This window comes from Centroberyx affinis, unplaced genomic scaffold (genome assembly GCF_046629955.1).
Source record: "Centroberyx affinis isolate AG114_WGS23_722 - 3 ecotype Tasmania unplaced genomic scaffold, CSIRO-AGI_Caff_v1 ptg001012l_1, whole genome shotgun sequence".
Taxonomy (NCBI): domain Eukaryota; kingdom Metazoa; phylum Chordata; class Actinopteri; order Beryciformes; family Berycidae; genus Centroberyx; species Centroberyx affinis.
Genome location: NW_027279574.1, coordinates 64,266 through 81,298, shown reverse-complemented (window position 1 = coordinate 81,298; position 17,033 = coordinate 64,266). Strand labels below are relative to the sequence as shown.

At 42.5% G+C, this 17,033-nt stretch overlaps 2 protein-coding genes across 4 annotated transcripts in view; one reads left to right on the top strand and one right to left on the bottom strand.

Moving 5' to 3' along the window:
• Positions 1-2,404: 2,404 nt before the first annotated feature.
• On the top strand, positions 2,405-4,999 carry LOC139646884 (uncharacterized). The gene is made up of 4 exons (XM_071522661.1): positions 2,405-2,868; positions 3,222-3,494; positions 3,611-3,717; positions 3,845-4,999. The coding sequence occupies exons 1-4, from the start codon at positions 2,591-2,593 to the stop codon at positions 4,084-4,086; spliced, it is 900 nt and encodes a 299-aa protein (XP_071378762.1). The 5' UTR covers positions 2,405-2,590; the 3' UTR covers positions 4,087-4,999.
• A 7,104-nt stretch (positions 5,000-12,103) lies between these two features.
• Positions 12,104-17,033, bottom strand: part of LOC139646865 (disheveled-associated activator of morphogenesis 2-like) — a 64,138-nt gene continuing 59,208 nt past the window's right edge. For all 3 annotated transcript variants that reach the window (XM_071522636.1, XM_071522637.1, XM_071522638.1), the window contains 2 exons: positions 13,370-13,540; positions 12,104-13,170 (listed from right to left, as the gene is read on the bottom strand). In XM_071522636.1, the coding sequence (XP_071378737.1) occupies positions 12,958-13,170; positions 13,370-13,540 (384 nt within the window). In that variant the 3' untranslated portion in view covers positions 12,104-12,957. The remainder of the gene's footprint in view (positions 13,171-13,369; positions 13,541-17,033) is intronic.

The window sequence follows — 17,033 nt, the reverse complement described above, 5'->3', positions numbered from 1 at the left end:
TGCCTGTTGCTCCACCTGAGCTTTGACCTCTCTGTGGAGGAGAGGCAGATGCAGGGGAGGCAACACGTTCAAGGGGGATTTTTAGTCCTCTTGAGAAATGAAATGAGAGAAACTCAGTGGTTGTGAGGAGTTCCTGACACCACAGAGTGTGAGTTATTCATATAGTTAGTCAGTCAGTTATAGTTAGTCATATAGAAGCAAAGGGAGTCAGTAAATAACATGTAGGTGGATCTGACCTATTTATGTGAACAAGCTAAACATGTATGACTAATTCTTGACTACTAGTAATTAGGGGACTGACTCCCTTTTATATTTAGCCGATTAACACTGCACAGCCCACCACTAAGTCAGATGAATCATCATATTATTTACTTTAATTACACCGCTTTGTTAAATAGGCCCATTCAATGGGGCGCTGTTTCCGCTGTGTCACATATCAGACCACCGTTTCACATTTAATCATATCACTCCGCAGTCAAGGAGTCCATTGTGGTGATTTGTAATCAGATATATCTAGGGCTGGGTATCGTTTAAAAAATTATGATACCAGTACCGATACCAGTACCCTTAAAGTGATACCGATACCAATAGAGTACTTCATTCGATACCTTTTTTTGCACGTTTTGGTGGCATCTCGACACGCTGAACTGCCAACTCTGTCACATCGAATGCAGTTACCGTTTGACTGGAGAAGTTTCGATACTACTTGGTACTGGGTTATTTCGCTCGATACCTTAAAGCAGGGGTACTCAAATACAAATCTTAAAGGTCCACAAAGAAAATTTTCAATTAGACAAAGGTCCGTTTATTAAGGTCAGTCAAGCTTTTAACGAATTATAATTAAATTATTAAATTAATAATATAAAATTAAGTATAAAATATATATAATATAAAATAAAATAATATAAAATATATAAAATAAAATAAAATAAAACATAAAATTACATATAAAATTTAATTAAATTAAAGCTACAAATCACCATTTCCCCATTATCCCCATCCCCCAAACCCGGTTCACACACCCAGCCACCAAAGGTGAATCAAACCATCCTAAGAATCAAAGTCCAAATAAGTCCAGAACTATTGTACATTGTGTCAAACACTGTTGCTTAATGGGAGAAGTGGCACCTTTGGTCTGTTGCCAAGACTTTGAACTTTGGCACAAAAGGTGTGATGGCCAGGCAGAGACACTGATGCAAGTGTTCATTGGTGAGTCGGCTGCGGTACTCGTTCTTCACCGTGTTCACTGTTGAGAATGCAGACTCACTGCTGTAGGCTGGCCACCTTTGAACACGCCATTTTAGATTGATTCACGTTCCAAATCTAGGCTAGTAGCTAACAGCTGACTAAACGAGCTGCGCTGTCAACTTGATTACACCGGTCTTTGTTCTCTTCTCTTTTAAAAATAAAGTTTGAAAAAAAAAGTGCGGCTCTACAGTATGACGTCGCGTCCAGTTGTGGTTCGGTCCGGATCCGGACCGGAGTCCGGACTTTGAGGATGACTGCCTTAAAGGTATCGAGTACCGATACCCGGCCCTAGATATAGCCCACTGGCTACACCTTGTGTCAATAAGGGCCAATTCACATGCAGCGCTCTAAAACGCTTGGAAAACACGAGGCGCGCTGAGTGGACAGTGAACACAGAACGTTTATCAAGTCTTTTTATGTATGCCTATAGCTTAAGGCATCAAATCAGATCACATCCTGTGTATTGGTAAATGATTATTTGACAGTATTCAGTATGGTCTTTCAAATACAGATCCCACCTCTCCCTCTCTTAATGTTCTGGTCTGTCTTTCACCTGGGGGCAGGGATTGGCATGTTTTGTATTCTATCTGTAAACATTGTAATGTAATTACAATGTTATAATTTAGATGATGGCCAAATGTTCTGAGGTGGACCCACTTGAACCCCATGACTGCAATCCACAGGTACAGCAGAATGATAATGGCTACAAGCAATACTATCTTTACATGGAGGCAACACAGCATGTTCATTAGCTTGGTCTGTGTGGTCTAGATGTGTGGCTTTAGTCAAGTGGGCCCACACCAAAACTATAAACACACAAGCATTTTACTGGTAATAAACAAAGGTAGAGTAGTAAAAATATCTTCTGGACCAGAGACAGTGCAAAGTTCTCAGACAAGTAAAGTGAGTGAGTGAGAGAGCTGAGGTCAGAGAGCAACCCCCTGTAACAAACCCTTCCCGTCTGCATTTCCTGTAAATCATGTGCTTTACAGATATCACTGCAGCCTCCATATTAGGAAACAGTGAGCATCTATTGGTTTAGATTCTCTGTCCCTCACAGCCGGACATTTTCATTGGTCACAGTCTACTGGGCTTGCTCAAGGCAGATGCCATAAAAGGAAGGTCTCCTCCCATTTTCTTTTGAGCGAGAGCAGGAAGGACAAAACAGACAGGGTTTAATATCAGTAACTTGGACAAAACAGATAGAGTTTAATATCAGTAACTTGGACAAAACAGATAGAGTTTAATATCAGTAATTTGGACAAAACAGATAGAGTTTAATATCAGTACCTTGAGGTTTTGTCCTTCTGTCTGTCAGATTGTAGCAGCTGAAGAACTCATAATGGAATGTGGTGCTGGAGCTGTAGTAGCCACTAAAGCATTTGGTGCAGCTTTTCCTGTTGCTGGAGTTGTAATTCTCGGAGGTTTTCTTGCATACAAGTTGCTTAAACGGGATACGCCTAGACTAGAATATGGGGGTTATAGAATTTATGAAGATCATTCTGGTGAGCAGCCGTCGAAACGGAGGAAGCCACTCCAGCAGCAGCAGCAGGATGGAGAAAAAGATTCTTCTGAAGTGGCTGACTACCTCAACGTTGGAGCTGTTGGCACATACTCAAGGTAAAAAATATGAGCATTAAGTACTCAAACACTTTTACTCTTGCAAACGTTAATTAATTTGGACAAAGTTAATGAGCCATCATAGGAAAGCTTTTAATGCTTTTGCAAGGCACTGATTAATATTTGTAGGATTAACATAAACATGAATAAGTAGATATTTTTTTTAGGAAAATTCTGTTTTTCTCCCATTTTCATTTTTAAAGTATGAAAGTTTGGTGTTATGTAAGTACAGTAAGGGGTTCATGTGATCAACTCAGTCTGGAGTTACTATTTTAACACAAAATATATGAATGTTAGCTACAACTTTTTGGGGTATTTCTTATAATGTGCTAATCCGGTCTTCTACTTTTTAGCATTTTAGATAATGAAAGGCCTTTTTCCCGTGGTAAAGACGGGGATAAAGGCTACGTTGAAGCGGATCACATCCCACCACTGGAGTCTCTGAGGAGGGCAAGAGACCAGCCTGAGTTTCGTTTGCTCCGACACATAAATCCAAGTCTGTATAACATGGTGCTGAGCTTGAGGGATGACCCATACGGAAGGAACCTGCTCACTGTTCAGGTGCTCAAACATCATCACAGAGACGCTCTGTCTACTGGTGCCAGTGACATATCTAAAGAATGCAGGTTGGTGTTCTTGCATTCACAGTACTGCATATGTAATGTACTGTATACTGTATGTGTGCATGTGGTTTGGTTTGACACTTGCTAACTGTTCTCTGACTGTTTTGTTGTGTTCTCAGGCTTCTGCTTGCACGCAGAATTGCTAGAGGAGAAGTGAAGAAAATGCTGAAACAGGCTTTTATCATCGCTCACCCCTATGTTTCCCAGCAAATAAGAGATGATGCAGGTTTGTACGCTGACATTTTTATACATTTATGTGTATACAAGATGAATTTCACTGTCTTATATTCGTTTTAAGTAGTTTATGCATATGAACTCTCCTTCACAAATACATACTTTGTTATTTGTTACAGAAATGGGCAACAAAACCCCCAAAAGGAAAGTTTTGATTTCAAAGGACAGAACGATGGAAATTTACAGAAAAGCCTTCCTGCAACTGATCCAGCGTTACTTTGAGATGGGCATCATCAAGTCAGAAGATAAAAGAGATCTCATTGACTATGTGGAAAATCACGGATATCTTGACAGAGATTCTGAGGCGTATCAAGAGATACTTGAAATTGTCAAACGTGGTAAACTGAAAAAGAGAAACTAGGATTGATTTGGATACATTTGGACTTGCTATTGGGTAAAAGCAGTGGTGGAATAGTGTATTTACTCAAGTCCTGTACTTAAGTACAATTTAGAGGTACTTGTACTTTACTTGAGTATTTCCATTTCATGCTACTTTATACTTCTGCTCCACGACATTTCAGAGGAAAATATTGTACTTTTTACTCCACTACATTTATTTCACAGCTTTAGTTACTAGTTACTTTGCAGATTTAGATTGTTAATACAAATTATAAATCAACTAACTTAATAAATTAAGTAATTAAAATTTGCTCCACCTTTACCAGCTGCAACATTAAAGTGATGAACACATTAATGCATCAATAATTATAGTCCAATAACATGATATATATGATTCTGAAATGGGCCATTCTGCATAATGACTACTTTTACTTTTGCTACTTTAAGTATATTTTGATGCTAATTTTGAACTTTGACTTAAGTAAGATTTTGAAAGCAGGACTTTTACTTGTAACAATGTATTTTTACACTGTGGTATTGCTGCTTTTACTTAAGTCAAACATCTGAATACTTCTTCCACCACTGAGTAAAAGTGATGTGAAAAAAGTTGCTGTTTTGAAAATGCAATGTTTTGCGCCTCACCAACTGACCTCTCTCTCACCTGGAAACAGATTTCTTAGATGTGTGTATAATACCATTGTATAATACCGTTAAAGCAATAGCTGACTCAACATTTAACACAAGGCTTGAGGCTCATTTATCTAGTACAGTATAGTATATTGAGGGGAGGAACCTGCATTACACTCAAACCCATTTTCTAACCCTCATTGCAGTCTCTTTCACAACCATGCATACATCCACACACCCACATACAAGCCTCAGCCTCATATCTTTGTTTTCCCTGTTGCTGTGAATAAAATTTGCTCTTGCTGAAATTCTTTTTTGCGATGTGCTCGATGATTTGCTTTCATTGATCACTGGATCATGGTTAGTCTTTCCATGAAATAGACTGAATCCAGGTGGAAACTATGATCTCTTATTGATCTCACCTCTAGTCATGGGGGGGATGCAGATGCAGGAGAGGAGACACATTCAAGGGGGAATTTTAGTCCTCTGGAATGGGTGCAACTCAGTGGCTGGGAGGAGTTCCTGACATGTTGTCCACAGAGAGTGAGTTGTTATATAGAGGCAATGGGAGTCAGTAAATAACATGTAGGTGGATCCGACCTAGTTATGAGAGCTGTTATAAGCTAAACATGTATGGCTAATTCTTGACTACTCGCAATTACTGACTCCCTTTTATATATAGCCTAATAACTTACACAGATCCATCTGCATGTTATTTACTTTCATTTCACCGCTTTGTTGAATAGGCCCATTCAATGGGGCGTTGTTTCTGCTGTGTCACATATGGACACAATGGACTCTCACCGTACAGTCAGAGTCCATTGTGTTAATTTGTAATCAGATATAGCCTACTGGCCACTTTGTGTCAACAAGACGTTATTCCATAGTTATAGTGCAGACCAGTGGTTCCGAGCCCTGCTGGTTTCCTAGTCCTACCTGGTAGTTAGCCTAATCAGTCAATCATCCCTCCCTCAACTCAGGGTTTTTCAAAGCATGGCTTGGGGCCCAAAATATGTCTGTGAGAAGACAGGATGCGATGGAGGAAATGGTAACAATAATTTCCGCCTACAGTGGAGCTGTTTACAATGTGGTTATGTCACTGTGTGAGAGTAGCCTACGATGTTGTTCAAAAAGAACATCAGCAAACATAGACCTATTTAGCTTGCAAACGTTAAGCTAGAATGACTCATAAAAACAACTTTTTTTTTACCTGATTGAATAATGAACATAAGGCCACATTACTATGATAAATACAGAAAACTCCATATGGTCACATGCTTGTAGATCTACAGATGTCATTTCTCTAAGTCACTGTAGTTGCCAGCTGCTGTCACATCATCTGTTGTCCTACAATGTGTCTCTGCACCCCTGCTGCAGGTCTGACAGCTTTATCGCACAAAGTATGGCAGTTCAATGAGATGACAGAAAGTTTTGGACCCACAACTTGTCCAGGTCAGCATCACACCACTTATACTGTATTCTGTCTCCCTCTGCTGGCTTTGGATTAAACTGCAGCCAGCAGTCAAATCCATTAGGAAAACCAAAAGCTCACAGTTAAATCAAAGATCATCTATGTGTTATGCTTTCTCCTCTCAGGCTAAATCTCTTAGCTCTACATCAGAGTAGACAGGATGGTAGCTGTTCCACACATCAAAATGTGTTACTCCTCCTTCACGCTACGCCTCCTAATCACATGGATAAACTCTAGCACAGGGATGAAGGACCCCAAATACTGAGTAGACCACGGACCCCCATTTGATAAGACTTTGGCATTGATTCCAAGATATTGATTGTGCTGATATGAAAGCCATTTCTGATCTCCTAGGAGCATTTATTCTTAAAGCACTCTTAAAGCTGATAGGCATCATCATTTCTTTAGCTGTTTCTCACAAAGAGGGGCTCTAAAAGTCCACCTTTCATACACACTTACTTCAAGCTTTGAATAAAAGTCTTCCTTTGGATATGTTGTGGAGGAAAGACCTGCTGGATTTACACTCTGACCTGGTCCAACATCCAGCTTGTATCCCAAAATCCTCAACATAAACTATAGATTTTACTCATAGAACATATTCATGGAGACGGCGTCTTATGGGGCTGATTGATGATGCCTCATGCACATTACGTCCTTTAAAAGTTCACATTTGTCAGAAATAATATCAGATATGATGATGATTCTATGTGATATTTCTCTGCTGTGTTTGTGCCAACATACCAGAATTCTACAGCAGTTGTTACATACAGTACATCCTGGTAAATATTAACTACAGATGGTTAATGTTAACTGGGCCTCTCATATTTTCTCACTGATCAAGACAATTACATAGAGAGGACAGTATATTCTATTTTAATAGTCAGTTCCATAGTAGCTAACTTTGGAGAATTGGAATATATCTTTTCTTTTCTCAAAACTAAGAGTAAGCGTTTAGAAACTGATCATCTCTTCCTGTGTGAGCATGCCACCTAGAGTCCATTCCCTGTCAATGCACCCATCTCCCAACAACTCCTGGGCTGATGGGTCGTAAATTAAACCTATTTCATGACAATAAGAAATATTGTCGATTCATCAGAAAAGAATAAGCAATCGCTTGTCAGGGACAAAAGTTTATTGTAACCCTACAAAAGACACAGGGCGAGCAAAAAAATACAAAACAAAAATAAAATTATAGAAATGAAAAAAAAAAAAGAGATTCTCATTCTTATACAAGTCTGAAAACTATCCAACATACACGGACCACAGTATAATTATTCATATTCATATTTTTAATATAACATTTTATTGTAATGCTGTGTATACATACAAAATATAGCAAACTAAATAAGGCAAATAAATAGAGGTACAATTTACAGGAAAATGGAACATTCCTCAACGTTTTAATCTTTTTTTTTTTTTTTATCTTACTGTATCTCAAACATCAAGAATGGTGTACAAAATGCTTTTCCAACTGTACATCGTTCGGTGGAGGATTTCTTTTTTCTCTTAACCATAAAAATACTGACTCCTCACAATTATACAACCTCTAAAATCGGGTGCAACTTTTTACTCAGGCAGTACAAATTGTTGTGTAACAGGTGTTTTCCCATATTGCAAGCAACTTCATGTTAGAGGTTAAAGTCAACACATCACACTTTGTGCACCCTTCTCTAGGCATGCAGGTCGACGCCAAGTGCACGATTCCACAGAGACGGTGGTAGTGTCGGCAAACATTCCCCCTTTTCACACACCGAAGCAAGTGGCACAGACGGGACGAGTGAGGCCTTAAAACTCAACGCACTCTTGTGAAGCCCCAAACCCCTTAAAGTCTCAGTCCCCACACATCCCATCTCTGTAATCCACTAGACTGACTGCTATGTGTTTCCAGCGGCCCAGCCGGAGTATCCAAACTCACTTGCTCTGTTTCTTTCTTTCTCCATCGCGTCACGGGCCAGGCACCACTCTTTCATCATTACAGGTTGCACCCTCTTCTTTTTTTTTTTTTTTTTTTTTTTTTTTTTTTTGGGGGGGGGGGGGGGTCTATGTAGGCCCACAATGGCGCTGTGAATGGAAACGTCCCATAATAAAAAGTGCATTGAACAAGCTACTATTTTCATTCCTCTGATTTCCATCTTTACACCCCAATCAGCCAGTCAATGGCCAAATACACACATCCAAACATGTAACGATACAAACATGTAATAATACTGACAATGTCGCAATACCCCTCGGTAAATAGTCCGCACTACAATGTGGATTAAAGCTCTGGATTAAGATTTTTAGAGGGACTGTCAAAGTCTGTAACTAAACTTCTTAAGAGTAACTCGAAAGACAAAAGGAGCAGAGGATAGAAAATAGAAAAGCTCAAATATACATGAGAGATGCTGGGTGGAGAAAGGGCAATCATATGGTCATACTGGCATGGGGGGGAGGGGGGTATTTCAAAGTGTCTAAAAGTCAGAATCTATTTGGTATAACAATAAATATCTGTAAAGTGTGGGGTGAGCAAACACCGAGATCCTCTCCGCACCGCGTCTCTTAACCTTCTGAACCTCACAGCAGCGTCTCTCTCCCTGCGTAAAACCCACAGAGAGATTAAACTCCCTGTGAAAAGACTTGAGGAATAAAACCTCTGGCTTGAAATAAGTGATTATGGATAAATTAAAGCTTTGGGGGGGGGGGGGGGGCATGGGATTGTCCCCACACAGGAAATTGGGTGAACTTCCCAGATGACACGTCACATTTATGAACTCATTTAGGAGACAGTAGTGAGTTACTGTACCTACAGCTGGGGTCTAGTCCCACATCAAGCACCACAGAAGTTAATAGCATGGAGAACACAACCTGAACCGTTACAGTGGTCGTCGACACAATACCTCACGTCCGACACCTCAAGATGGCGCCAGCGAGTCTAATCTCAACTCGGTTGCAACTCTTTGATTTAGCCTACTGTCAGTTCTATTTTAACACCATATAGAGATTTAGAAAGCCACTAGCACTAGAAAACAACTACAATAGGAATGGTGCATGTGTGAAAACGGGGTCAGAGGCACTTAGAGGTGAAAATTAAAATGCGCAAGAAGAGAAAAGTTGGCAGAATGGAAAAAACGAAGCCAAATCTGGATTACCATGCCTATAGATCTTCAGTACATACAGTGTTGGGGAGGAGTTCAGTTCATTCAGAAACACTATAATGTTCAAAAACACTCATGTTCCATAACAAGACCATTCAGCTCTCTCTTTCTGTCACTGTATGTGGATCCCACAACATAATAACCAGACCCAACCTTGGAAACGTCCTATTCTGCCTTGTGTTTTATAAAATTATATACCAAGTGCTTATTGAGCCAAGTGCTGTGGGAAAATTTCCATCTCTTTTGAGACTTATATCATATTTGCTTAAACTCTGCCATCTCCCTCATGTTTCCCCTGATGTTTATGTTCTCATCAGTCAAATGGGGAAAGGCAAAGGAAGTGCTAAAGGGTTCAGTGTGATTGTGAATGGGAGAAAACTGTTTTTATTTTTGAAACTGAACCAGGGGCTGTTGTGCAAATCCTTATGGCTTGTCAAGCTCAATTGGTCTAAAAGGTAACGAGCCGATATGACTGTCATAAAAAAGCCATAGCTAGTGTCCTGCTCTTAACACTCACTTCCCTTATCTGTCTCTGGATTATTAGGGTGCACACATGCATGCACAAACAGAAGAGATTAACGCAGGATGTGTCCGTTTTTCAATTTGCCCCGAAAGAGCCAGAAGTCCAATCCTCTTACTGTGCTCCTGGGCGGCTCACATATGGCCCTTTACTGTACTACAGTAGCCATGCACTCAGATGGAACGACTACAATGGGCCACCAAAGAACAAGATGGATGATGAAATTATGTGAACAAATATATTTCTACTCTCTGGAGTGTTTTTAACTTAACAGCACATTCTTCAGGCACGGAACATGTTGATATAAAGTGTAAATGCGGCATCTTGAGAAAAAGAAATGTCCTTTTCCCGCCTTTTTTAAAATCCACCAACCTCCTCTGTTCAGGGATTGTGTGCACAGTAGGCGGGGTGTAATGCTATAACTGAGGGCAGCCATGTTTGTTTACATTGTGCTCTGGACCTCTGTGATCTGACGAGCTTTAGTGGGCTAACCCGCTTTTTCACCCCTTGCTCTCATATCTCCTTCAGGATATTTCCTTTCATTTTAGTGAAAAGGAATTCGCCTCTGACTGTCCTTTCTGTTGTCGGACTGTTGCCGTCTCCAGTAGCATGTTTACATGTGGTGTGCGATCCTGATTTGAAATGGATCAACCCTTTCATTTGATGTCCCGGACTGGATTGCGAACCCACCGGCTTCCTTATCTCCCTAACCGCTGGGCCTGGGAGACACGCCGCCCACAGCGGAGGCCTCACCCCAGGATTCGAGTGCTCTCTGTGGGTCGACTTCCAGCCCCGGCCCCCACCCTCCAGCTTCCTCTGTCCATCTCTAAAATAACCCTTCAGAAGATCTCAATGTCGTACCAAGGCAGACCCCAGGACTTTCCAAAAACGACCACATACATTCCAGCCTTTGTCTTCCCTACTGCTAAGGATTTATATATAACAACATAATACTTGGGATAATTCAAAACTGTAAAGAAAAGGACCTAAGTGGGCTGCTGTACGTGGGGCTTGAGTCTTGTTAGTCCAGAGAGTCGTCTTGGTAAAGGGTTGCTGATAGGAATAGCATCAAGCCACATAAACATATATCCAGATGGTGGAAGGAAGGAGAAAAAGAAAGATTCATTTCTACCGTGCCCTCTGGTGCCGAAAGCTGTTTTTCTCCCTGTTAATGTCCCGTCATTGTACACTATTCATAGTACTATAAATATTTGCATCAAAGCCGCTCTAAGAAATTGTACACCCTTTAAGTGCTGCGTTGTCCCCTCACATTGCAATAACGTACACGTTGGATGGCAGGGTCTGATATTACAATGCCGACAGAAATGAAAAGAGAAATGTGCACATGTGCCACGTGAGCCTCAATCTTGGTAAAGCCTTGATAAAGCCTTCATGGCCATTGAGGAAAGCTCCTGAATGTGGACTTGTGTCTGTGACCCATGTTTTATGTTAGCACCATTAGAACAGATCCAATCTCAAAACGTGTCTAGAGATTAAAGATGAGATTCACTGAGTTGCCAGACAGAAAAGGGGCTAAACCATATTTTCAGAAATGGCATTACTTCATAATTCTTGTTACATTTTGCTCGTAATTGAAGATCTTTTTTTTTTTTTTTTTCAGAGAACACTGTGGTCGGGATGTGGGGTTACAGACTAAAGAGTGTAAAGTTTCTCAGAAAAGGTACAGTGCAAACAAGACATGGAGGTGTGAAAAGGACAAGCAATCTTTCTTTGCATAAAGCGCAAAATGTAAAGAAATTCACTTCAACAGCAATCATTTTTGCAATGTGAACTTCAAACACCAACAAATAATGCATTGCATGTACAAAGACCAGAAAATGTAATGAAAACATAAAAAAAACCTCTACATCTTTGCAATTAGCTTGTCTGCATCTAAATATAAATATATATAAACGCCTAATTGCAGTATGTTTTGTATTAATACATATACATTTGTTTTTTCTCATCGCTTTGGCACTGGTTAATGCCAAAACAAGCCTTCTCATCTTGAAACCATTGGAAGAAACAGAGTGTTAAGTGACGCTTGACCCTTTTATGGCACAGTCTACGTTTTGTTAGGGTGGATCAAGGGTGAGCTGAGAAGATGGTTTTCCTTGAGTTGGATCCTCTGAAATAACAGCGGGGTTAAAAATGCATCCTGCCTGGGAATGCCGTGTGCTGCTGCAGGAGGCGCTCGGGAAGAGAGACGAATCCAAATGTGACCCCAGTGTTTTGAACCGATGCCCCACCCCCCCACCCCCACCCCACCCACCAGCTGTATCCTTCCTCACTCCTTCAGAAGCCCGACGCCCGACTACGAAGCACTCGCGGGAGTTGTGGACTCCGTTCCCTTCTTTGCAGAAATGGAAGTTGGCTCTTATCTGTCCATTCTGTCGCTGCAGGATCAACAGTTACCATCAGCCAGCACTGCATCAGGGAAACTGTGAAAAGAACCCCCCGCTTAAGGAATCACTGCAGACTCTTTTGGTCTGAAGAACACCTGAACTGAAGCTCGACTGTGGATCTTCAAATCTGCCCCGGGAGTAGCTTGAGAGTCCTTCCTCCAATCCTTCCTCTTGGCCTCGCCTCTATGTACGGTTTTGACTGGTTGATCCCAATATCCTATGTGTTTCAGAGCCGGATAGCAAAAAAGACACGGCTGCTCCAGCACTAAAGAAGTTGCTGAGGAACAGCGAAATGCTTTCGTGAAAAAGAAACAAAAAGAGCAGTGAAAAACAGAGAGATAGAGAAACTGAGCACAGTGTTAAAAGAACGTGGTCAAAAAAAAAAACGTGGGATAATGTGTCACAGTGGTCTGTCCATCCATCCATCCCAAGTGCCCTTCGTCCGACTCAGGAGATCATAGTGCGTTACCATGTCCAGGAAAAGCCGGGGTGGGGGAAGAGCTTTACAAGAGCGATCGGAGAAGAGTGTCGCATCCTTCAAAACGGCGTGGCTGTCAACACATGTCCAGTCCAGAGCCGCTCTTTATATCCTCTCCAATGTCACTGACCCGCCTGGTCACACAGATCGAGGCCCTGGACTAAAAGTTGTAACTGTAGGTGTGAAGAAATTTACACCTATGGCAGAATTCAGGTGTCTTTTCTTTTTCCTTTCCTTTCCTTCCACCCCCCCACCGGCCTAGTAGTTGACCTTGGTGACGGCGCGCTCGCGGCCGCCGCTCTCCACCAGCTGGTTGACGGAGCGCTTGCGGTTGCGCTTGAACTTGTTCAGGTCCTTGTCGAAGACCTCGCCCGAGCGCAGCGCCGACACCAGGTCGTCGAACTCCCCGCCCACCTCGTCGGAGGCTCCGCCCTTCTTGGCCCGGCGCTCGCGCTCCCTCTGCTCCTTGAGCTGGAACGGGGAGAGAGAGATGGGGGGGGGGGGGTGAGAATGATGGAGAGAGAAGAAGACGGGGGGTTCAAAACAAAGCATGATATAACGAAGGCGTCCGTCTTGTCCGACTCTCCGAACGAGACAATACAGACTAAGAATTACTTCCGAATGCTCTTTGCCGTGGCTCGAGTGTATGCCTCTTATATGAGCGTCTCACCATGGCCTCCATCCGCGCCCTCCTCTCCTCCTCGTCCTTGCGTCGCTGCATGTTCTCCAGGTCTTGCCGCGCTTCGCTGAACGACTGCAGGAAGGTGTCGAAGATCCCGAAGAACTCGTCGGGCTGCATCCTCCCCTGCTCCTCCCCAAAGTGCTTCAGAGACTTGGCAAACTGGACACAGAGAGAGAGAGAGAGAGAAAGAGAAATGTTTGTAATTTTTAGATTTTAGTAGGGGGTGAATGAGAACACAGCGCCTGGTGTATAAATGTGGACATGGTTCTTAGCTGCACACCATGTGTACACAAATGACAAACGCTTTTTTCTATGTAGTCTCTCCATGTAATACCCACTGTGACCCAGATCTCTCATAGTATGTTCATGTAGTGCAAGTGCAACCACGTGAGCCAGCATACGCACGTCTATGCGCAAGTTCTTTTGCTGGTACGCATGCTTGATGTTCTGACAAACTGCAGAAACACACACACACACACACACAGAAAGTGGGAAATGACTCTGCATGATTTGACCACCATATGTCCACCCCTCTCTCCTCCAGCTGTCCAGTGGTCTGTGCCAGGACGATGCCTCCAGCCAAACCCACCATCCAGATTCCTATACACATAGCTTAATACTGCAGCATGCACACAGCAGTACCCAGTATTAGCCAACATCTTTAACAATAATAATAAGAATTGTGCTGCTTTTTCGCGACGGGGAGGTCAGAGGTCAGATTCAGCTACAGAGCAGCAGCCCTGCAGCTGGTTAGGCCACCAGTTAGAAAGTAGTATGTGCAGCTAGGTAGCTAGAATGTAACTAAGCATTGATTTTCCATTTATACTGCAGAATATGTGGCAAGCATATTCTGCTCTGTTCTATTCTATTCTTGTTTACAGTATTTTCACACATGATGCGGGAGGCTCGTAACAAAACACATAAAAACTTGACAGTTTATAGGAGACTACTGTATGTGGTCCCAGTGTTGTGATATGAAAGAGTTGGGGCTCTCATCTTCTGAGGATGCACGCCCGTCCTGTCATTATGGGCTGGTCACCATGGCAACCCCCACCATCATCCCTCCCTCTTCTTTAATTATGTGTCTGGTCAAATCTGTTTCCTCTCGTCCCCCCTGGGTCTGAGCTAAATGAGTGAACACATACATGCACACACTCTGCAATGGAGAATATGGAGGCAAACAGACATGACTGATCTCACACACAAATACACACACACTGCGGGAGGCTAATTAACTACTGTATTCTTGATAGAGTCATAAAGGGGCTCTACTGTTGGAGTTTGAACTTTACTATAATGATCTATCAAGGACGCTGAATGAAGACATTGTCAAAGGATTTTGCCTGAGCACATAGATTTAAAGTTACCGCATGTTCAAAAATCCATTCATGTTTTTTACAGGCTGTTTCAGATTAGCTCTAACACATCATGACTGGATTTGGCACCTTCCCCTAAACAACTGCTTCAATCCCATCAATTAGGCAGAGGTATTGTGACTACTCTGCATGTGAGAACTTGCTCTTCAAATTCACTCAAGAAAATACCTAATTAACAACACCACATTTGCATATGATAATCATTCTTGTACCCTATTAAAAATGTACAGCTTGTACATTGTACAGCCACGTTGCCCTTTGGCCGCTCTTGTGTTACCGCCTGTTTTACTGTTATATTTCACAGGACCATTGCACTATAAAACACAGTGCATCTCTTGCTTGGGCTAAGCACCAATCACGGACTTGAACTTGTGGAAAAACCCAAATAGGAGTTGCCGTCCCTGTGCATCACTCCCATCCTCCTTCCATCTCTCTCCTCTCTTCTGCTGTCTCCTCTAGTCTCTACTGCTACTTCTGATCTTATCCCATCCCTCCATGGACACTAATGCAGTGAAGAACCGAAGACGTGAGCCAAGCTCGCCCTACAATAGCTCCTCAGTCAGTGGCTAGCGTCCCGGAACGGATTCCCCCCGCCGCGCTAAGCCGGCATTCATTCCGACAGCTTGTCAAACACTTGTCTCCTCGCTCTTTCCCCCGTGGCAAGCTGGCCTGCCAGCTGTGCTGTGCCATCTTATGAAGTGCAGGGAGAAAAAGTTGACTAATGGTGTAATAGCTAAAGAATTAAAGGGCTGTGAGGTGGCAGGTTCAAGCCTAGTATGTTGTGTGACAGTGAGAAATAAGTGTTGGAAATGGGTTTATTTTTTTCCCCCCACCAAATGTGAACAATGTACATTTTGTATTCTGCAGAGGGAAATAGCAATGAAGTCAATTTCTGCATAACTTTGGTTGGATGCACCTGTGTACATCGGATTTGTAACTGTGAAACCTATAGTTTGATCTTTTCATTACATGCAACATGGAGAAACGGAGCCCATATCTGGGTCATATGTTTAGAAATCAGATGTGCTGTTGCTGTGAAAACTGTAGACTTTAAAATGGTGCTGTTGTGTTCCTGGATAGAGGTTGAATCTTGTATTGTCTCACAGCATGTCTGTGTGGGTGTGTGAATGTGTGTCAAGCATAAACCCAACCAATCTCTCTGGATAAGAGAAAAATCCCTTCCCTCCTCTGGCAACCTCTGTCCCAATAACCCACATGACCTCGGACAACTGTAATCCTTTGTAATGTATGTAGTAGTGTCTGGTGATCACTCTCAGACACACATACACACATGTTTGTTGCTGTGGAGCTTTATGGGCCTCAGTGGGTTGAGTCATCCATCTCTACCTCCTTAAGACATAAACGCCAAGAGCACACCCACACTTCCATATTTGTATTCCACTGGAAACCTAACGGAGCGTCAAAGAGCATCGACAGGCGAGTGAGTAAATGCGTCAGACTCCCCACTTCCCACCACACACACACACACACACACACACACACACACACACACACACACCGCCATGCTAGGGAGTGTGTGTGTTAAGAGTCTGGGCCGGTGAACACAGGTTCTTTTGTTTTCTAACAGTAACCGGTGCCCCGACCCTCCCGTTCTTTTCCCGTGACGTCCCAACTGACCCATTTTCCCCTCCATTTTTTTTACCCACCTCCTCCTTAAACAAATAATTACGGCGAGCGAGGAGGAAAACATACACACTTGGCTCTGCATTGGACCCAAGGGCCATTCCCTCTTTCTTTCTCCAAATTTCTCACAAATTGTTGGCAATTTGGGGCACTTAATGTAATTATGTCAAGACGTTTGCAAAACAGGAAGAAATCTGACAAAGCATAATCTAATATCCAAGCTAATCAAACTGTTGAATGCACTCTAAGATTTCAAAGCTGTCATCCCAAAGTGTCTACATCCGGATGCTGAAAAAGCCTCCGAGACAAATGAAGTCGCGTTCACCCCCATCTTTTCCAATGCATCATCCCTATCTCGCTTCCCCCTTTACAGCCTATGGGATTCCCAAAGTCCCAATGATGATCTTCAGCTTACATACTTCCTACCATACATCAATCCGTAAGTCGGCAGGGTTCAAAAGGCCAATCGTCCCAGTTGTACATGTATAGAGAGTGCAGATTTAAAACACTAATTCAAAGGGACGTGTGTGACAAACGCAAAGGAAAAGATGAGGGGGGGAAACCAGGATAATCTTTCAGCGGCGGGTTTCCCCGGGCTGCTGAAGTCATCACACTGGACTGAGAGAGATGCA